This window comes from Amia ocellicauda, chromosome 6 (genome assembly GCF_036373705.1).
Source record: "Amia ocellicauda isolate fAmiCal2 chromosome 6, fAmiCal2.hap1, whole genome shotgun sequence".
Classification (NCBI taxonomy): domain Eukaryota; kingdom Metazoa; phylum Chordata; class Actinopteri; order Amiiformes; family Amiidae; genus Amia; species Amia ocellicauda.
In genome coordinates, this window is record NC_089855.1 from 9,931,865 (window position 1) to 9,954,569 (window position 22,705).

The 22,705-nt window shown below is 45.5% G+C and overlaps 1 protein-coding gene across 2 annotated transcripts; it reads right to left on the bottom strand.

The window, feature by feature from the left end:
* Positions 1-3,165: 3,165 nt before the first annotated feature.
* On the bottom strand, positions 3,166-21,748 carry jade3 (jade family PHD finger 3). Of its 2 annotated transcripts, XM_066706069.1 has the most exons (12): positions 21,583-21,748; positions 12,650-12,721; positions 11,944-11,992; positions 10,464-10,546; positions 10,143-10,300; positions 9,419-9,609; positions 8,476-8,687; positions 7,112-7,279; positions 6,661-6,777; positions 5,639-6,097; positions 4,898-5,015; positions 3,166-4,499 (listed from the first exon to the last, which is right to left on the bottom strand). In XM_066706069.1, exons 2-12 carry the CDS (start codon positions 12,671-12,673, stop codon positions 3,592-3,594), a joined length of 2,487 nt encoding a protein of 828 aa, XP_066562166.1. In that variant the 5' UTR covers positions 12,674-12,721; positions 21,583-21,748; the 3' UTR covers positions 3,166-3,591. The 2 variants fall into 2 exon arrangements, with proteins under 2 accessions (XP_066562166.1, XP_066562167.1); XM_066706070.1 differs by lacking the exons at positions 12,650-12,721; positions 21,583-21,748 and adding an exon at positions 12,168-12,641.
* Positions 21,749-22,705: the final 957 nt, after the last annotated feature.

A 22,705-nucleotide genomic window follows, 5' to 3' on the forward strand; every position in this document is an offset into this window, starting at 1 on the left:
CTGGAAAGGTTACTGAAAAATAGCTTAAATGAGCAAACAAACAACATGCACAGAAAAACAGCGTTTAGAGACAACTGACAGTGAAGGGAATAATAACAGTTAACCAGCCACACAAGGTAATTTTTGAGCATTTTCAAAATTTAATGAAAAAGGTTTCTGTAAAAAGAAAAACAAAATGGAAAAAAAAAACAAAAAACATCAAACTGTAAAATTGTGAAAATTCATAGATCTTCCTGGCACCTGGCAATCTTTTAGTGTAAAACTGACAGTTCTGTAGGTTTCGCTTTCAGAGAAAGTAAACTTTTTCATAGTAAATTTAATGCGTTCATACGGTTACAGTGTCTTGATCGATCGGATGCAAGAAGATACAGTTCACTCCAAAAGCAAGTTCATCTAACAAGTTCATGGAACACATAAAACATCCGAATGAACATGTACAGCAAAAGGTTTCCTTCACACGTTAATGAGAATGTCTTACACAGTGTGCATTGAGTAGCCGGACAAGGTCTCTTTAAGTAGAAGTAACCGGTAAAACTGCAAACATCGACTGCACCTGGAGAAAATAAACACTATAGTGTGGCAATCCTTCACAGCCACAATCTCGTCCATTTCCCGTTCACCGTATGCCAGCAGGGTGAACTGAACGAGACTCGAGATCATAAACAATAATGCTTTCCTTTAATAACTGCAAGGAAAAAAAACTAAACCCAAAACGGACTGTCCGAGAACAGCAGAGCAGTGTTTCCCAACCGGCGTGTAACAAATCAGTGCCCCATCAGGCAGGAACCGGTGTGCCACTGGAAATTCACACGAGAAAAAAAAAACTAAATAATAAATACAAAACTTCTCATTTATTTAAATTAAAAACGTTCCTGCGAGAATGGAGGGACTCTGTATATCGAGACAAGCTGAAAGCTCAGGTGAGGGTTGGTTTGTTTCCAGAAAGAAGGTTTTGTTTGTGTTGCATCGTGTGCCGCACAATCATGTAAGCTAAGCGAAGTGTGCTTTGGGCTAGAAAAGGTTGGGAAACACTGCAGCAGAACCGGGACAGAACCGCCAGGAGCCTCGTATTCACAGTAGTGCGGACCTACACTGCCGTTCAGCAACAGACAGTCTCGTGAAAGCCAATTCGCCTCCACGGCACCTTTAGATATTTTATATTAGAATTTGCAGATTATTTTCTGTTTATTTGTGTACTGTTAAGCAGCATGATTGATAAAAGGATCCAACTAGGGAAATAAAAGAACCATAACTTGGAGATTTTTCATGTACTACAGATCTAGGGGAGTATGGTTTATTTACTCCGAACCAAAACACCCACCAAAAGCACCGTGAAATGTAGAACTAGATTTCTGTTGTTGTTACAGAGGCTGTAATATTAACAGACTTGCGCTGAGGCCGACGTATTGCCGACCCCCCAAGAAACCAGCCTAGGCTACAAATAAGATCCTCGCCTTCCTGCCGACCTCTACAGCTAAATGACACAACCGCACCGCACCAGCCTGCACTACAGCTGGAACACCCTGCCACGGAGAAGTTCAGTCCTAATCGCCCCGTTGCCATTTGGATGTTGTTTATAAAGATGGCCGTGCCGTGAAACCCTGTGGCCTTGAACCCCCTGTGACTCAGTGTCCACAGGAGTTTAAATGGACATGAGGATGCAGTTTCCTTCATGGGGGCGGGGGGTCTCAGGATTAGAAATACATGTTCCCCACCTCTAGACTATACATGCGCCCACTGCATGTAATACCCACGGGGGCCAGTTTAAAAGGCAGTGGGCTATCGGCACGAGAAGTGCTGCTCAGTTCACAACAACTGATTTTACAAACGCACTTTTAATTGATTATACATCTGCGGTCTTTCTGTTTTTCACTTTATTGTACTTTGGTTTCCGTTGTTCCACACTTCAGAGTAACGCATGCGCAAAAACACAGTGCACAGAAGAGGGGATTTAAAAGGGGCCCGAACCCCTCGCTTTCACACCCGACCGGAGAGCCACAACACCCCATCCGTGACTGGCCTGGAGCGCCGTGAAATCAGCTCCTCCACACACGGGCTCTGGGGCGTTTAAAGGCATCTGAACGGTGGGGAGAAACCAAGAGATGTCAAGTGTCACGAAAAAGACCATCTGGATCCGGTGGGAACAGGAGCGATCCTTTGACACCAGCACCAGGGCTCCTACTCAGGGGTGCTCCACTGCCAAACCCAGTCCAGAATTAAAAATATATATGTATATATTCTCAACTTTTAGTAGAGGAAATAAACAATTATGGCCCTTAAAAACTGATCTTTTCCACAGTCATGTTCATGTCTAATGGTGGATTAAGTCTAACCAGAGCTGCTTATGGTGGATAGTGCAGGTAGGTCTATCCACCAGTGAGGCCAATTCATCTGGTTGTGCCATTTAGAAAGACTTGCTTCATCCACACACACACACACACACACACACACACACACACACACACACACACACACACACACACACACACACACACACACACGTGTATGTATGCATGCATGTATGTATGTATATTGCCTATACATACACACACACACATAATTCAGTACTTCATTAAAATGGCCCTGCACGCCACATTTCTGCACTGTACTTAAAACAATTCTCACAAGGAGATACTTCACACAGATATATTACCTTTTTCCAAACACGTGGATACCGGCTGAAAAACTTAGGAAACATTCTCTTGCAGATTCACATTTCCTTTGTTAAAAAAATAAGCAATAGAAAATGAAGCATGCTAAAGCTATGGGTAGGAGAGGGTGAGGGGGGGTTCTCCGATTGCCAACGTTCGAGAATGCCTTCAGACCCGGTCGGGCATCTCTCTCTTTAGTAGTAATTTTGCTCAGTGTGTTTCTATGATTCCCGTTTAGACAATTCGATCGACATGTGGGTCACTGTTTCTCAGAAGGGGATTTTCTTCTGTGTGCAACTCCTTTAGCCTCGAGTAACTATTTACACTCGTATAAAAAAAATATTCCCACTTGTTATTTACAAAAACGACAGATTGACAGACAGCTCTGTCTTCGGCACAACAAAACCATAGCGGAGATCAAGGCTGGTGATTTTTGTTTTGTTTGTTTCTGTTGAATAGAAGTGTTAAATACTGGGATGCCACTACGCTGAAAGAAGTGAATAAGAAATGGGGAGACGAGCAGAATAGGATTTAATATTCAACGCAGTACAGCCCCATCACTCAAACCTGATACAAGTTGCACCTGGAGGAAGGTGCTCTACACTCTATTGTTTGGCTATTTCACGTCTGCGTCTAAGGGCTAGTTTAGGGTAGGTGAGGGGTACTACATTGTGAGGACTGGGGAGATCCAAGTAAACAGATATTCCTCCCTGCTTTTTAGTCAGAAATCCGAGTTTCTATCATTACATAATGGCTCAACTCCACATACAAAACAGTGTCTTGCTGGCCCTGATCGCAGGTCCCTGGCAGACATGTTCCCAGTGTGTGGCGTGAAGGCCGAGACAGCCTGGCACTTGTGACGTTCTCCGAGAGGAAGTAACAGAACCCGGGCAGAGGGAGAAGAGTCCAAGGTTGAGAAATGCCCCGTGCGAGACCGCCATCACCTCTGCACCGAGGCCCGGCAGCCCACGGCCAGCTTGCTGCGGCCGCCGCTCCTGGTGTAGTCCCGGCTGGGGCTCTCGCCCTCGGAGCTGCTTCCCTGGAGGCGCAGGCGCTTGCGCTTGCCCTCCGCCTCGGGCTCCGAGTCGCTGAGCTCCAGGTCGGGGCAGTAGCCATCGTTCTCCTGGTAGGGCTGCCCACGGCCCGTCTGCCTGTCCGGGGCAGGTTTGGTCCACAGCCGCTCTTTGGTGGAGCCTTTCCTGGAGGGCTTGTCCAGGCCGCGCAGGTCCTCGGTCGTTCGCACCAAGCTATCGGTGGCCTCCTTGAAGGAGCGCTCCATGAAGTCCTCCACAGTGGACTTGCGGAAGTTCCCTTGGTGCCCCTCTTTGCCTGAGAATTTATCGGGGGGGCCCTGCTCGTGGGGCGTTTGGCAGGAAGTGTCTCTCTGGGAGACCGTCTTCTCCATGATACCGTTGGACTTGGGCGGCCGGGCCCGCTCCTGCTCCAGCTTGCTGCTCCCGTTGGACGAGTGTCCGTGGAGGGCGGCGTGGAAGGCGAGCGGCTTCCCCGAGGGCTTGGCGGGAGGGGCAGGGCCGGCGCTCGGCCCCCCATCCCCCCGGGAGTGCGCCGAGCTGGCCAACAGGCCGTTGGGCCTCTCCTCCCGCCGGGCCCGGTGGTGGTGATGCTGGGACTTGGTCTTCTCCCCAACTCTCAGCGCCGCCCCCTGCACAGCCGCACAACTGCTTTTGTCGTAAACGTTCCCGCTGTTGTCTGGACACAGCGGCCCATTCCCTGACTTTGTACTGGTCTTGCCGTTTCCCGATGTCACTTTGGGCATCTTCAGCTTCAGCGTGATCCGTGGAGGGGGCCGGAAGAGTACGCTCTCCAGTGGGCACGACAGAGGGAGCCCTGCGGAGGGACGGGAGCATTCGGTTAGACAACGTAAGAAACAATATCAGCAAAGCTTGGTTAACAAAATGATAAAAAATAAATCATGCTGAAGTATCTAAAGAAAAGAGACATGAATCATGAATAATATTTTGACTTCAGGACTGAGCCACGAAGCCTCTGTGCTCATCTATTGCCAGAGTAGCGGTTCTCCTGCCAAGAAGATGAAGTACAAACCGACCTACAGAGGCCTACTTTCATAGCCAGAGTGCGCCTGCAGGCTGAGACTCAATAACAACTGTTCCCGGCCTGCAGGGGCCTGTCAGGACAGTGTGTTTAAGGTGTCAAGTGGTGGGAATTTGTTTAAAGAGTAAGGAGGATGCCACCTCTCCTATGAAAGACACGTCCAGCCCAGTTACCTGCAGACAGCTCCTGGTTGATCAGTTGCACCTGCAGGTTGAAGATCTGCTCCTGAGCTTTGCTCTGAGACAGTTTCAGTTTCTCCCGCCTGCTCACCATGTAGCACAAGTTCCTCACCTGCATTGACACACAGAGCAATGAATAAATACATCAAAAAAGGAAGATTTCAAGAAGGACGTTCTTTTCGTATAGGTTCATTAGGGGCTGTCTCGGCTCCCAGCCTAACAAAGCAGACACACTTCTACCCTCATTTCCGACAATTAACTTAATTACTCACATAAAATCAACCCTGCAGCTAAGAAATTGGATCTAAGGCTCAAAACAGGATAATTTTCAAGCAATTTGGTTTTCTTCTGCATCCTGCAGCAAGTCTCAACCCTGGCCCGGGAGAAGCCCTGTGTCTGGAGGTTTCTGTTCCAGCAGAGCCTTAATTGCACGCTTATCTCCAAATGGTCACAGTCGAGAGTGATTATAAAGGGCATTTTGGAAAGGAAAGTTAAGGAATTTGTGTTGCAGTCGAGGAATTCAAATCTCAGCTGCAGCACAAACCAGAAAGAACCAGAAAGTTGTCCGTGACCAAGATTTACTAAAATGGCGTCTCGCGAAAGGCACCGCAGCGGAGTATTTTGGGAATCGGTCGTCTTAAGAACGACATGCTAACTTAAGAGCTAATTTATCGCTTTATATTCATATTTTTATGCAATTCTTTCGTGTGCAATCCTTTTCGTATAGGGTCCTACCCTCTCCAGGTCCTGCCGCAGGTGCATGAACATCCTCATGCGTGTGTGAATGCTGTCCTCCTTGGGCTGCAGCAGCAGGTTCTCCTCGCCCTCCTTGGGCGTCATCAGGGCCTTGTTGAAGTGCGTCTTGCGCTTGAGTTTCCAGTACTGGAAGATGAAGTCCAGGATGTGCTGGGGCAGAGCCAGGTCATGGGCCAGCTCCTCGGGCCGCACCAGGGTGTAGAACTCCTCCTCGAGCTCCTGCAGCTTCTGCGCCCGCAAGCCCACCTTCTCGGTCTCCGTGGGGGCCTTGTGGCGCGCGGGGCTGTGGCCGGGCTCCCCCGGCTTGGGCTTGCTGTGCTTCAGGCAGTAGGACTTGAACTTCACCTCATCCCCTTCGTCCAGGATGGTCTTCATCTGCAGGCTGTGCTCAAAGGCGCAGGTGACGTGGAAGGCAACGATGCAGCTCTTCACTGAGCACTGTGGGGGGGGGGGGGGGGGAGACAAAACAGGCCCCGGTCACAACAGCGCCACGGGTCGCTTCCTCATTTCACACATTCCCGACTGCGTGGGAAAAAAGAGTCTTTGACAGACAGTCTTTGGTTTTGTTGAAATTAAATACTCTTCTGTGCATTACTTCCCAAAAAGCTTATTTTAGAACCAGTAAAGCTGAGAAAGGAATGTGTTTCAGTAAAGCAACTTGCATTTCTCACCTTTACTGGGCCACGAAATGCCACATCAAAATTATGTGTTCTTATGCATTAGGAAAAGATACATAAAAAAACTAAAAAAAAAAAAAAAAAAAAAAAAAAAAAAAAAAATCAATCATCCTCTCAGGCTCTCTGACACCGTTTCCCATTCCTGATGAATGTGCACACCGGACAGCATCATTCCTACAGGAGGCTACTGGTTTAAGGACCCCACAGTAGAGAGCTAGATCACTCCTTCGCTCTGATTCACCTGGCTACTGGGCTCTTCAGGTGTCCGAATCAGAGAGGCTTTCCCTCCTAAATCCCTACAGAGAGCACCCTTCTCTTGCGCACCTGGATGCAAGCACCGGTCTTCAGCTTACAGAGGCTGCAGACCAGAGCCCAGCGGCTGGGCGGGATGTGGGAGACCTTGGTGATGGGCTCCATCCTCTCGGGACAGGCGATGCTCACCTGCCAGAGACGAGACAAGCAGGACAGGGACAGTGAAGTGGTGGAGACGCCAACACCCGCAGTCAAAATGCAATTGTATCCTAAAAATTATCTTACAATTAATAATCGCACTCATACACACACATACATGGCATTTTCATTTCACTTCACTGAACCAATCACAGCTCTAAGGGCTCTAAAGGAGTGAGCTGCCACACCAGTCTCTACTTCTGGCGAGGAGAGGACATCGCCACCTGTATTTGAGACATTCCTAGTAAGCAACATCATTAACCGCTTTTCAGGACTGTCTTTAGTTCACAAAACATACGGGCATCAGGGAAGACCAGGCCGTTACCTCTGGGATCCACAGGGCACAGCTGACATGGGCCCACTTGGTCCCTGCCCGTGTGGCCTTCATAGCACCACCTTTCTTGGGACACAGCAGACACTGCGGGTGTATGCCCAGCACACAGGTCCGGCACAGCCAGCTGCCCTCGGGGACCTTCAGGATCCCATAGCAAGCCTAAAAGACCAACGCTGCGGTCAGACAGGAAGTAGAGGAAACGGCACCGTGTCGTAGCATACAAGCGTTCCCAGCGTACAAAATGGCCCAAGTTATTAACATAACTAACACAAGGTTAGTCTTGTTCATCACATACAGAACTTCCTCACAGATAAGAGTGTGTTTAGAGCCATTCTAATTCTTTCACAGCCTTCAATGAACAGATAGAAATAAAGAGAAGCTGAATTATTACATCCAATATGTTTTACAGATTAAAGGTCTACCTGGGGAAGTGTTGCACCCTGGAAACTTGGAACAAATCAAAATGTGATTTGATGCTGCATGTAATACATTTCTCCACTAGATGGCATCATAATACCTTTGGATACAAATGTGCAAATTCACACTTTTTTTTTTTAAACGCAATTTCAAGAATTTAAAGAAAAGGCTGGAACGTGCAAAAACTAAAACCGTGGACTGTGCAAGAGAAAGGCCACGTCTAACACAAAGCATCAACAGCACAAACAGTTTAATATGAAAATACCTATTTATTACACAGGGCTGAATACTGAAGATCTTAAATCAACAACTCAAATTGTGTTTATTTGTCAAATTAAAATCAGAAAGAATCCACAATCCTTCTCAGTTATGAAAATTAGCTGAATCTGAGATCAGTTCAGGACACACCCTTGTTCTATGCACTTATTACCAGCTCTGTCTCAGTTGCAGTAATCTAATCAGATTGATCTCAATAGTAAGATCTTGAGTAGCTACAATAACGTGTTAAATTGTTCACGAGTTGAGGTTTCCACCCCTGGGAAGTACCAAGTCCCTTTCCAAACTGTTCTCCAACACAAAATGCAGATGTGTTGTTAATTCCCCAAACACCCTCTTAAAGCAGCTGGGCTAGAGCCCTTATCTGTAGGGCACCACCTAGTTGATGCCACGCCCTCCCACTTCTGTAGGAATGCAGAGAATTCTATAATAGAATCTATAACATAATTAAAGGAAATCACTCATGAGCTTGGTTTGAATTCTGTACACCACAGTGCAATGGGACTTCATTACACCATGTAAAATAAAAGTCTGAAAAGCAAATACACCCCCATAGATTTTGCTATCACAGGAACACAGGATATCAAAAGAGGTGGGCTCTTGGGTTCAATTGCCAGATGCATTGTGGGGGATGTGGTGCCAGGAGGAACCACACGACTTGCCTGATGGACACAGATGTTGCACTTGTCGCAGAAGACCATGTCATTGCCCTCCTCGCTGTCGGGCGAGCGGCACACGTCGCAGATGACGTCCTCATCGTACTCGATGCCCAGGCCCTCCTCCGTCTCGATGGCGTGGTTCATGTTGTCGTGGCACTGCCGCTCCAGGGCCTCCATCACACGCTCCATCGTCAGCTCATCCACGAACCGCTCCCCTGAGGCACACATGAACACACGCGGTCAATACATGTTTTACAATGCTACCTAACCAATACCCCCCCCCCCCGCCTCTCAGTGATGAAGTTTAATGCATCACCGGCACTTCTGCATCCGTTTCTTCAAGGCCTCTGAACCCACACAGCCATCGCAGCTTTTCTGTCCGATCGTACAGCGCCAGGAAGGTTCGGGGCGACTGCCCACCTATTGAGCGGTAGCTTCCGTCGTCAGTTTGTAAATTAAACCACAAATGACAACGCATGTGCTTGTATGGCTCGGGTGAGAACAATGCTACTGCCTTGCGGTTTGCATGAGAAGCAACATTTCCATAAATAACCGAAAAACAGGCAACTGTAAACAGAGCAAACATTCATGATCATGAACAGAGCAATGTCAAGAACAACCCATGCTCTCATAACGCATTTCTCCCTCTCTCCCCCCTCACTGCTGCTCATCCAGATGCTATGCACTTTATACTTCCCAGTTTAATTTCTACGATTTAGTGCCAAGAAGAGCCTTTCAGATGTTATTCTTGCCAAGACCACTTTAGAAACACATTTTGCCTGACTTGAAGATTATGCAGAGAGGGGACACAGGACACATGACAAGCGTGGCTGTGAAACGCCAGAAGGAACACGATATATACACGCACACATGCACGCACACGAATCTAATGCATCTCCTGAAAAAGAGCGCCAGCCACAACTTCCTGCCACGCCACAGAACGTACCCATGTCCTCCAGCTCCACGTTGAGCTCCTGCAGCCAGTACAGGTCAATGTCGTCCAGGTCGTAGCGGCACATGGACTCAGCCAGCTCCAGGATGTTGATGTAGCCGGGCTCGGCGGGCTCCGGACTGGAGCACTGAATGTACTTCCGCGGCCGAGAGTACAGGCTCTCCTTCGGCTTCTCGGCAATGATCCTACAAGCAGAAAACACTGCATGTTAACGAGCCACCGCAGGGCCTCGGGCAGCATTGCAAGAGAAACCATGAACTGGGTCAAAACACTCAATCAATCAATCAAACACTCAACTCAATCTTTACTGTGGGAGGTTTATAGGATTTGTATTATGTATTGACAGATGACAACATCTTAGAAAAGTGCAGTAATACAATCAGTAAAAGTTTTAATATTGCGGGAAGGATGTGTGTAGAATCCTGATTGTACTATGAACTTGCTATAATTCTAGAACTCATCTGCATTCTAGAACAAATGTTTCTCCCGACTGCTGTTCAGTTGTACTGTACAGGACATAATAATAATTAAATGAAAGTCCAAGACAAAAGGCAACCTCCATAAATCTTTTAGCTCCGATCTACACGCTCATCGAATTGCACAAATCTGCCGTTCTATTAAGCAGCGAGCCCAGTCTCTTCTCAAACTGTCTAGATTAGGACTCTGTTCTCATTGTAACAAGTGGGGGGTGTGTACTGAGGAGGTGCAGGGGACGTGCCTGACTGACGGCAGGGGGATGGTGTCCGGGCTGGCGGGCACCTGCACTCCCTTCTCCCATTCCTGCTTCCAGGTGTCGGCCAGCAGGTAGTACTCTTCCGGGTTGATGTGGTGCGAGTCCGGAAGCTTCATGGCACTGATCAGGTCTTTCCTGAACACCTGCAGGCACAGACACACGGCTCAGCGCCCAGCCGGCACAAGCACCCTTCCACAGCCATAGCCGTAAGATAGCTCCCTCCAGCAGATGAAATGGGAACAGAAAAGGGGGTGTCTTAGAGCATGCATGCACACGGACACAGAGACGGGTGGCGGCAACTCTAACCTCAGCCGGCTTCTTTGGCTCCTTAACCGGAGTCCCGGCTTTCCCCCCATATTTGTTGGAAGAGCCGAAGGAGGTTGAAGGACCTGGGGGCCAAACAGAGACAGATCAGAGACTAGCATTTCCGGAAACCCAACTGGACTAATACGGTTGTGGTGCTGGACTGCCAAAAGGGCCAGATCATATAAATCAAAGTCTAAAAGGTGACTGAACAGTTGCACACTCCATACGCTTGGTAAGTAGACATGGACTCTCACGGAAAATACAATTAACAGCAGAACACTTCCTCATCTTAACAACAACATAAAACTCCATGTTGACAGGTGACAAACTATAAACTATAAACATTAACGCTTGTGTACAGACATCACACACTGGGGGTATAAAGTGAACTGTTGCTCTACTCCACTGTACATGGGAAGGGAGCTCTATGCCCCCCCCCCCCCCCCCTTCAGTGCTCGATGAGTCCCACGGGCCCGGCATCGCCACAAGGATCCGTATGTAGATGCCCTGTGTGGGCACCGGCACAGAGCTTAACAGCCAAATGCAGCAGGCTGTTGGGTTACTGGCATACATCGTTTGGGTGCAGGCAGGTGGCCAAATTCAGTGCCAGCGGAACCAGAAATTGGCTGTACCCTGGTCAATTTGGCAACCGTGACCCTACCAACTCTAACCTGTGCAGAACAGAAATGTATTTGGCCACAGGGAAGGGAGGAAGGAAGGAAGGAGGGAGGGAGATGCATTTTGGTTCTACAACGATCACAGCTGCTCTCTAGCCCAGCAAGAACCGTTGACCTACAACCCACAAAAAGGAAGGAGCCACATCCTGGCAGAACAGTGCAGCTACAATCTACTAGACCTGTATGTAACAAGCTTTCTTCTTTGTTCAGCAAAAGCAAAATCTAGGGTATTTCAAAATGTAGAAAGTGTTAAAAGCAAGGGGGGTGGACTAAGCTTCTTCTACTTTGTAAATTTCCAGTACAGATTGTCAACAAGAGGTCTAGAAAGTGCATTTTAGAAAAACATCATTTAAAATTCCTCTTTAATTGGATGCCGTGGATAGAAGAACACAAACCAATAACCATAATGAGCATCTGGAATGATATACAAGGCAGCCTCGCGGATATAGTGTCCTCGGCTTGCATGGCCTCCTCTCGCGGTTTAGAGAAGGAACAGAAAATCATCTGCTTGGATTAACTGCCCCACATTAAAACGAAAGGGACCCCTGCGGCCCCCATAGCGAGTGACAGAGTATCACAGTCATGGTCACGTTCATTCACAATGCCGGGATTTACCAGAGCAATGTTTACAATCATCTGTAGAATATGTACGGCACAAACAGCTGGTGATCTGCGTGCACAAAAGACACAGGGGGTTTTATGTATGGTCAGAATGCATGGTCTTCCTGTAGCATTTACAGACATATCAACTAATCTGTGGAAAGGTGGAAAGGGGGGGTGGGGGTGACAGGCTATGTACTTACTTTCATTGTCTGAACTGTCACTGCTGCTTGAAGGCCTGTGGCGTTTCTCCTGCAGGATGCACATCAGGATGAGAGAGAGAGAGATCAGACACCTGTAACAGCCATCACTGCACAATTACACAGGAATAGCCAGGCTCCTCTGGGTCAAGTCAATGAATAATTTCCAACTTGACTGCCTTACACACCCTTACATAGGTTTGTTACAATAATAAGAAGATAATGACCTCTCTCTCTCGGGATCAGTGCAGGTCTCCGTTTTACAAGCTGCCCTCTTTCGTTTTTCTCTCCTGCAACCTTGGAAACATGCAGCTTCTCGAAAAACTCACAATGCTGATACAAACCATTTGAAGTAGAAGCATTTATATCTTGTATCTGCTGTGTCAGGCTCAACTGGCTTTATTTCTTAAAACATTGCATAGTATTATGGTTTCTACACGTCTTACGTTATGTTGTCTACCCCTCACCCCACAGGAGACATGCTGGTATAACAAAGCCACACTGTTAACCACAAAGCCTGCACGGTGTCACACGACAGCAGCACGGCAAGACCCCCCCCGGGACTGGCTGTGTGTGGAGGGCGGCTGCTTGTTTAATTCCCTTCCCCTGGATGACTGTCCATCTGGGTGTGCAGACAGATCAGGGGAAATTGAAATGCTGCTCTCTTACAGAGAGTGTATAACAGACTGAAAATGCACAGCATACTCACCATAAATCCCAAATTGATCAGCATACTACTCGTGTATTCTTCTGCCGTACCGACACTGGGCCGCACACATCCCTGCAACGGCAACGGGAGAAATCAAAACTCGGCAACTAATATCCATGGCACTACGTGTTCGGTGTCAGCAATGGACAAAACGTTTAGTATATTAGATTAAACATTGCATTCTCTGAAACAGCCCATTGTGTTATTTTGTCTCGACTGCATTTATATTTAAAAAAAAAAAACACGGAAAACAGATCGGCAATATCATTATATTATCTTATATATATATATTTTTTTTTACAATATATACTGGTAGAGTGAAAAAAAGAGACTTGTTAAATCCTTGTTCCAACTAAAATCAATAAAGTTACTGAGTGCAAACACAGCGTGGCCTTCAACGAACTGACTGCCCAACCCATACCTTAGAGTCCTGCTGTATATCTCGGTGTTGTCAGCAAATCATCTAAGAAGATGCACAGAGCTGTTGCGCAGAGGCACCGAACAAGCATGTGAACTGGCACAAAGACACAGCTCGCAAACTAGCGATATTACTTAAGGACCAATGCAAGATGACTACATTTCAAAGACCCTATGTTCTGCCTTCAGCGGGGTTCAGCTAAACAGAGTTACATAATGGTGCTTCGTGCAAGAGATCTGTCACGCCAGTGTAGGAGTCAAAGTTACTGCTTCAGCGATGCAGAGTCTGTACCCCTGGGGAGGCAGTTCTGTTCCTGCTTGGCAGGGGTGACACAAGCAGGCTGGCGCTCCCCACTGACACAGGGAGGACTGAAAGTGAGGGAATGGCAGGGACAGTGAGGACAGAGCGTGAGGGCAGAGTTTCACGAATGAGGGGGAGGCGATGGGGTGGAGTAGGGCAAAACAACGCAAGGACCCTGTGCACCCCAAACACCGTTGAGGGTGCAAACTTAGGACTCACACATGACCACGGGACAATTTTGAATGTCTAAGGACAAAGGCCTAATCAACTGCCTTTCAATACAGAAACTCTTACAATGATGTTACAATCCCCGTCCCCTAAAGAATAAAGGCCTTCTTGGTCGTCACACGATGCAGATATAACTCATTTTGTAAAACAGAAATGTAGTTAAGTAAATAAAATCTATTTCAGTTGGGAATAATGATTTTAAAGGGGGGCACGAAAGAGTAATGCAGTTAGTCTTCCATCACAGGAATAATAATGAGCATAAAACAGGGATTTTGACAATATACGCCTCTTAAACTAGTTATTCTCAATTAAAAGTGTATCCTCTTTAACATACCTCAAATCAAAGATGGGTATTGATACATCATAGAATTGTAAATAAATAAATGTGAGAGAATTAAAAGAATTAGGCAAACGTGGAGAGGGGAGAAGAAAAAAAAAAAAAACAGTCCACAAAAGAAATGGCTAATTCATGTCCTTGAGGTTCTGCAATCGGGAGGAAGTCAGAACTCTGAATATGAAAGTCTGCTCAATTAGAGACTGGGGCGAGTGCACGCTGCTGCCGTGAATTTCAATAAGTGACTGCGGAGAGACGGCCGCCTGAACTGGCTGAACCCTCAGCAGCCCTCGAGAACAGAGCCACGTGGGCACAGACACACACACCGAATACTACGGCCAGCCGCTCTGGTCGGGAGCCACAGAAAAGGTCTGGATCTGGACTATATGAAATTGACGTCTATGGGATCACAGGCTGCTGTAATAAGTGAACAGCTTAAAACAATCTATATATAAATATAATTGTCATAATTTTACGATAAAATATATATACTTTTAATAAAGTCACAGAACCGTGTGCATGAATTTGCGAGTGAAGCCTAACGTTTGGTTCACTACTCATCACAGAATACAGGGAAAGGCAACAGTGTGTCAGACAAACGGGAGCCTGAGCTGCAAGATTTCCCCCTGCGAAATTCACACGGTGTGCCCTGGGGTAATGTGGGTGATAGCAGCCCAGGCCTCAGGGGGCAAGAGAACAGTATCACACGCATCACAGGAAATGAGCCAGAAGTCACGGTGTAGGAACCCTTCCAGACAGGGCTGCACGTTCACACAGCATCACTCAGATATTGCTCAGTTTTAATTTTGGTCCTGGGGGAGGAGAGTGGTCCAGGGTGAGGTGGGGTGTAGGCCTGTTGTGATGTAACACATTTACTAAACACTGTTACTGCTTGAGCTCTGCCAACCCCAGCTGAGGCAATACCCAGAAAATTGACTTCTGTCGTCTAATAACGGGCCTAAAAATAAACATCGCCGTTCACAGCACTTGAATAATTCAACGGACGGTGGCGATTACCTCGGTAAACCATCTCTAAGTGCTTGTTCGGAGGCAAAGGACAATCACGGTAACGCACAACCAGCTCTAACAGATTCAACGATTTCCCGCATCAAAAACAGCCTTTTTTCCTTTCTGGTTAGGGGATGGCGTCACTGTTTTAGCTTGTTTTATGGACGGGATCTCGAGTGATCTTAATAGAAAGCATGACATGGTTCAGCTGAGCTGGGGAAGATTACGTTCTCATTACAAAACTGAATAAAAAAAAACCTGAACATTGGCACTTGGTAATATGGATTATTTTTTGGATAAATGCGTACTTCTTGGAAGGTTTTAATAGGCAAACAAGGGGTCACTGGGGATAGACAAATAGTGTAGTACGGGGACGCTTGTGAAAATCAGTAAGATTCAAATTCTAATACAATACAAACTTTGCCTTAATAAAAAGCTCACAAGAAACCATTTATTTAAAAAGGCCCAAGGTTTATGGCTAGGTTTCCTTTTGCAAGCAGATGCTCAGTAAGATATGGTGGCAGCACCAGTGCACGTCAGACAATACAGCAGCATCTTAATGCATTGGCATTTCCAGCTATTCTTTGCATGCAATTCTATGGTCAATTAGACATAAGACTTAGGCAAAGGTCAGGCAAGAAAATAACTTAGGAACGTAAAGGCAAAAAAAGGGCAGTTTCACACCTTGTCCATTATCAGTGAGAAAAGGAAACACACCTGTGCGATACTGTTCTGCTTGTATGGGTCTGTATCCGCAGCGAGATAAACTCTTTATGGTCTTGGTTGTGCCTTTGTGGGAGATCTCTGGGAGCCAGCACAGGACCACAGACAATTTCTTAACTTCTCTTCGCACAGAAAGATAGAAATCCCTAAAAAGGGGATGTTACAATAGCAACTGGCAATTGTGTTTTACACTTAATTAAATAACTTCATAATGCATGTCCATCTCTAGTCTTCTATATAGAAACAGAAAAGGGAGAAGCAGACGTACGCAATCTATACAAAACACTAAAAACTATTAGAATTAAAACATAACTGATCTTCAGTATTTATTTGGCTAGTATGTACATATTAAAAGAATATAGGATTTAAAAAAAAACGAAATAGTTTAGGGGTCTGTTTCCACTGTACGACTAGTTCAGTTGTACAAGGAATGCACTCATCAGTTCACAAACCATTCACCAATCAGTGCTGAACAAGCTTCAGTGACTGTGATGTTATGTGACTATTCTGCGTGGCTTAACCCAATTTACTTAAATTTGATTAACAACAGTACAACATTAGGATTCAGAAGTCAAAAAACTGAACTTGCAAGAAAAAGAACCAGTTTCTCAAGTTAATAAAAGGCAAAATTGGTTTTGAATTTGTCCATTTAGTTTCAGTTCGTTTAACTACCCTTGTATCTCCAAGCACTGCAGATGTGACTGCTCCTATTGTAAGTGTGAAAAGTCCCATCTAGAAACAATTACAAACATAAACAGTAAATGTAAACAACAAAGAAGTATGCCCGTAGCGTTTTTCAACTTCAAAATCTTTTCTCAGTGCAAGACAAAACATTGCTTGAATCAGTCATCTCTTGGGACTCAACCAGTGTGTTACAGCTGTCTCTCTGTATTGTATCCATTTTAGTACCACTACTGCAGAGATGGTGTAGCTTACATCGGACATTTGTGTTGAGACTGACCAAAACTGGGCGAGGAGTATAGTTGCCGACAGCAGATAGAGGGTACAATGTTAATGTGTATGAATGCAAACTTTACATTATTTTACTTTCACTTGGTATCTGTATAGTCTGAATTACAAGTATTTGCATTTAATAAACAGTTTGCAAAAGTTGTATTTGCATGTGTGTAAAGACTGTACTTGCAAGTCACAAAATGCATTCAATGCAACACACTCACTTTAATCACTTCAAACTATGAAGGATGAATTGTATTTATTATACACTGACTGTTTATTTTGCTATTTTATATATTGTATGCCTTATATGACACATTGCATGAAGGCCTGTCACATTTACACAAGAAAACTAATTGTTAAGTAAGGTCTGTTGTATGGAAGTGTATTTAAAATACATTTGGCATAAGGCAGTATATGCATTTATATTTTGTTTGGGTTGTGAAATCACAATTGGATCAACAACACAAAATAGTTTGTATTTGCTGGAAGATTGGTTTGATTCCCAGTCTGGCCAAAAATATTTCATGCTTGGGTGATCACAGTAAATTGGGCATTTCAGTTTCTGGGAAGTGATTAGATAATAGTTAACTGCCTGATAAGGTCTATAGAGTAGGCCAGAGCACAATCGATAGTAAGCGATAAGAACGAGGCGGTCTAGTCGAAAGCCACAGTGCGAAGAACTAGGCCAGAGCTCAGCTGGGTGAAGCCGTGTTTTCACAGAGGTTCCCAAACAAACTCCACAAAAGAGCTCCCATTCACATCTGCTCAGAGGTCCTAGAAAACAGCCAAGACAAGAGCGCTGGATTGTGCCCTGAAAAGCGGTTGAAAACGAGGGAAGAGGCACAAAGCTCGAGTGTGGAATCTGTGCCGACTGTATGCATGACCATGCTGACCCTGCCTCTTCCTTAACCTACAGGGCTCTTCGTCTTTGTTCCTCTCAGACACTTCTGTATTCCCTTTGTCACCGTTCCAAGGAGAGATTCCCCTTTGCAAAATGCAGGAGGCAGCCACGGCTCGGGTACAGCTGTGCCACAGAGCATTCACATGTGAAAAATGCGAATAAAAAGTATGCACTGACAACAGGAAATTAATGATATGGCAGCAGACGGACAGACTGTGTGCACCGTAAGGAAGGACTTAAAACAAGGCTACTGGATCCCTTAAGATAAGATCCTGCATGGCTTAAAAGCAGCAAAACCATTTACTAAAGATCTGTTGAACAGAAACCGAGCAAATGAAGAACAGACTTCGACAGCACGGGGACCGAGATAGCTCAGTTTATTTGCGGTTTAATTTAGTGGCTGCATAAACATCAAGCTGTGATGAGGCCATATCCACTACAAATTCAATGCATGTATATTGATTACATAAGTAATAGCATGCAGACATTTCAGAATTAACCACAGTCCTATCGAGTTCAACAGAATCTATATTCAAGGACACTTCGCTGCCTGTGCACAGCCTTAGTCTCTGAAGTAGATGCCCCGATGTTATTTACAAGGCAGGTCTTGTTTATACAATTACAGGGACTTGGATGGCTACTGAAACAAGCCCGCTTCTTTGATGCTAGTTTCATAAGCACAGCTGTATGTAATTTATCTGGTATGTCAACCATCATCTTCTTGCTTTTTCACAGTGAAAAAACTCTAGTTCTGAGATAGTATTTTCATCAGAAGTTAAAAACTGCTGAAGCAAATGAAAAAGCCTTATTGGAACGAGGCTTTTAACTAACAGGCTTCAAACACTGGAACCCCCCCCACCACCCCCAAGCAGGATACAAGATCAGACAGCCATGATTACACACCCATGAGTAATCAATGTTCAGGTCACAGCTCTGAGGCACCACGACAAGAGAAGAACACCCTTCTGTCACCTCCAGTCACTTGTGGTTTGTGAGCTGTGGCTGGCGGCTGTAGCTTAACACAATTTTGCTCGGAACAATACTGCGAAGAAGCAATGTTAAGAGATGGGTCGCGGGAACGACAGTGCGCTTATGAATTAAGGCGTCCGCAGATAAAAACCAAGGCAGCCTATTCGGGGCAGTAAAAGCGACAAATGCCCAGATGTCAATAGGTGATCTCCTATAGGCATGTCAAAGTCCAGATTCTCTACCGCACCTCTGTGCTTCAAGATACTAAAGTGAACGTCTACCGTTTAATAGCTGACAATAATTATACACGTCAATGCATAATTAATTGATGCTACTCCCAGTGACATTAAAAATATCAATAGACGACATCTTTTTCGATTTCATCACGTGGGAATGGGGGCTGCCCGTACATTTCATTGAGGCCAATAATTTACATCTTTCCAAAAATGATTTCTATAGAAAAGGGCCATAAATACCAGCTCCATAGTCACCATTACATTTTACACCAACACCGGGAAGGTTTGCAGTCATGGCCACCTGAATTGTAGTGTCGGTTGTTAACAATTTCACTGTTGACATCAGAAGAGATCCTAATTTTTATGATGTTGATGTGTTTTGATGCCACATTTTCTACCACAATGAAGAGAGGAGAAAGAATAGTCAGCCAAAGAGCTTCATATAAAATCTTCAACTGCTAAAGGTGGACAGTAATACCTTCAAGGATTTAACCCTTTTTAATTCATAACCTGAATGTTCCCAGTGGACTTTGTATGCATAAAGCTTTAAGAAAGAAGTGCTTTCTGTTGTTATTTAAAATAAAGCAAGTTTTGACCTCACAGTTATGGGAGACGGCTGTTATTTTAACACATTCGCAGGGAGGCCATCAGTTGGTGGTACACTACAATCAAACAAAGTCACACAAAGTATCCAATGCAGTCACTTCCTGTGCATTTCTCTAGATTAGCTATGTTTCTCTCGATGTTTAGCTACCGTCATAAACTTTCCTTGTTAGTCAAACTGGTTAAGTCAACCAATAGCTCAGTGCAGGCTTTTCTCTGTTATCAGCCACAAAGAGGTCAAACTGCTACAGATTGGAACCTGTCTGAAGAGGTTAATTGCCATGGTGTGGATCAGACTATGGGGAAACCTCTACCGTCATCTTGTCAATAGCTATACTAAACTACTCGGCTGCACAGGGGTTTGCAGCGCTTTAAAATAGCAGGGAATCAATGTTGTGCCTCAAAGGGGGTTGCTAAGGAAGTGGGGCGGAAACTGACTACACAAGTAAGTCTCAGTTAAGAGAGGAAGAGACTGCATTTCTACTGGGCAGAGAAAAAAAACCCTCCAGTGCACAGAAAATCAAATACCCCAATGATACCCATCTCTAATAATAGAGAGCATGCATTTCATTGAAGGTGGGCTGGAATTTGATCCCAGATTTTCATTTGTGAGCCCGAAGCACAAGGAAACAAGATGACTTGCCCCTCCTGCTGTGAGGGGACAGCATGCCTGCACAGAGAGAGGGAAGGGGGGTGCGGAGATTCAAAAGAAGGAATTTCTGAATTCCTCATCTACTCAACTCTAATCCCAAGGCCGGAGTGACTGCACCTCCTCTAGGATCTACAGAAGCTGAATAACATTACCGGGCTTTCATACACACATGGCAAAGCATGTTTCCACTGGCTCTGTATTTCAGAAGTCCAGATTTAAGATTATATTTCGGTACACCACTGTACTGCAGCGTATGGCCACAATTCCTTCAAATGGTCACGTTATTGGGTCTCATTCAGGATCCTTTTTTACATCTTTATCACAAGCTCCAACACACTTTGAGAAGAGTAAATACATTTGAATTAAAAAAGAAAAACAATGTTGACAGAACCACGAGTTAAAATAAATAAACACACAAAGGTATTATGCACACTAAAGCAACCGTCTCCCTACTTTCTACTGAGACACTAGTTGCATGAACTGCATCCCCCACCTCCTGTAAATAACAACCCAATCTCTCTATAAACGTGCCATTTATTTTTTGCCAACTTTAATATATTAAGCTCAATAATGATATGCCACAGTTTTCTTGTTATCCCTGTACACTGCTAGCTACAAGTTATTATCCAGAATGATGATATGGGCATATCAAAATATAAATACAACTTAATGTGCGTCCAAAAGTTGTCACATGACACGCTACTGTTTACATGACAGGTACATTATACAGGACATGCTGTTTTTACAGTCAATGCTAATTTCTGATCCTAATCGCAAGTAGGAGTAAGGATTACACGTGCAAAAGCATGTCCACACAGTGCGTCAAAAAGCAGCATGGGTTCAACACAAAGCATGCACACAACAGTGCACAGAGCCCCGCAGGATCTTTGTTGTACAGCACGCCGACTTCCTGCTTGTGCGAAGATGACCTATCCTGCAGAAAATAATAAACCTCTATATCTATGGTCGTGTCTGGCACATAATGCAGCCGTGTCCGAGTGTGTGGGACGGGACTGTTGACCAGCATGCACCTCACAAAGGCTCAGAAACACTCTTGTGAAAACTCTCCCAAACAAACCGCCGTAGTGGTTTCCCGACCATCTGTACTTCCTGTGCAGGCTATTTCAGCAGCACCGTGCCCGGGATGTCCACTCCGCCCGCCGCCTGTCAGTGCGGGGTTATACCGGGACTGCCCGTCAAACACAAACCACCCCCCCAAAACACAGTCACTCCCCGGTCCTCCATTACAAAACGCATCCCCAGTGTCGCCCTGTGCAGCGAGTGGCCTTGGCGCCAAACTCCAGCCTCGCCGCCGGATGCTGAACACACACCGGTGGCTCAAACGAAACCGGGGCGCCTCTCGCCACTCACTCCCCCGAGCACGCAGTGGTGTTACCCGACAGCCCTGCGATCCCCACAGCATCCCCGCACCGATCCTGCCATCCACAGGGCCGGTGGCTGACCCAGCTTCCCCCGCTGGAAAGGAGCGAAAGGCCATGCCTACAGAGGCGGAGGAGGCCCCTGTCTGAGCAGCCCATCCGGGGACAGCCCGGGCTCCGAGGAGACGTGAGCGGGTGTTCCCGCCGCCGCCGCCGCGTCCTTACCTTTCTCAATCCCAATCCAGCGAGGCGGCTCGGGCAGCGGGGGCCGTGGCGAAGCCTAGCCAAGATCCGGGACTCGGTGGTGCGCTTTTCTTTCTCTTGCCTCCCCTTTCATTCCGCTCTCTCCGTTGCCCTCTCCGCCACTCAGCCGCACAACAGTCCTATTGTACTGGGAGGACTGCGGGGTCCTAGACTCCGCCTCTTTCCTCTCCGCGGAGCTTGAGCCTGCCAGGCGCTGGAGATTCTTTTAAATCAACTTTATTTAAAGTGCTTTCATGAACACTTGTTTGTGTTTGTCTCTCCCCCTGTGTATAATACATGCAATGGTGGTTTTAAAGTTATTGTTTAGTGCCGTCTACATCTGTCTTCAAGCAACTTCCCTTTCTTATATGAATAATCCAGTATCACTGTGCATGTAGCCTTCAAAAGGAAACTAAGCATTTGTTAGTGTCTTCAATACAAAGATGCTGGTCTTTACTAACCAGTGAATGTGTATAGCCTTGGATGCACATTTCACCGAGACTGTGAAATGTTCTGGATATTGCTTGAAATCATTAAATGTCACTATAATATTATGCAAATAATACAAGTTACATTTATTAAGGATCATATGAAGCGGTTGTTTTGAATCTGGATCACTCTGTAAAGGCATTACCAAATTAATACAACCTAATTATTAACTGAAGAAAAAGGCAAAAGTTTTTCCGAGACCAGTTAAAACACTTATTTGGCAAAGTGTAGCCTCTGATAGCCTTAAGGATATTCAAGCTTGCCCAGAAGAGAAATCAAACACCAGAACAGAAACATACAGTGAAATCAACTTCTGCTTTTTCAAACAGCTTTTGTTTTGATAGTTTAAAGTTTGCCTAAAGTTAATTTTAACTGGGATTTCCCCGTCACATTTGCAGTCAGATGTATTCTCTCTCATAGCCTTAAATTTAATTTTTTAAATGACAGTACAGGGATTTATACTTTACTTTTCAATGTTGTTTGTAACAAACCAGTAATTAAATAAAATCAGCTTAATGTTTTTAATACAATTGGTGTTATCTATATGTTTCTGGGTATCTATTTATCCAACTTTTTGTTCTGGAATTTGTTATTAATGAAGCACATAGTGCTGGGA

Coding starts and splice junctions, on each gene's coding strand:
- jade3 (XM_066706069.1), bottom strand. CDS start 12,673: ATGCTGATCAATTTGGGATTTATG. Junction 7,280..8,475: donor GCAACATCTGTGTCCATCAG/GCAAGTCGTGTG, acceptor TTGGTCTTTTAG/GCTTGCTATGGGATCCTGAA. Junction 4,500..4,897: donor CAACCAGGAGCTGTCTGCAG/GTAACTGGGCTG, acceptor GTCCCTCCGCAG/GGCTCCCTCTGTCGTGCCCA.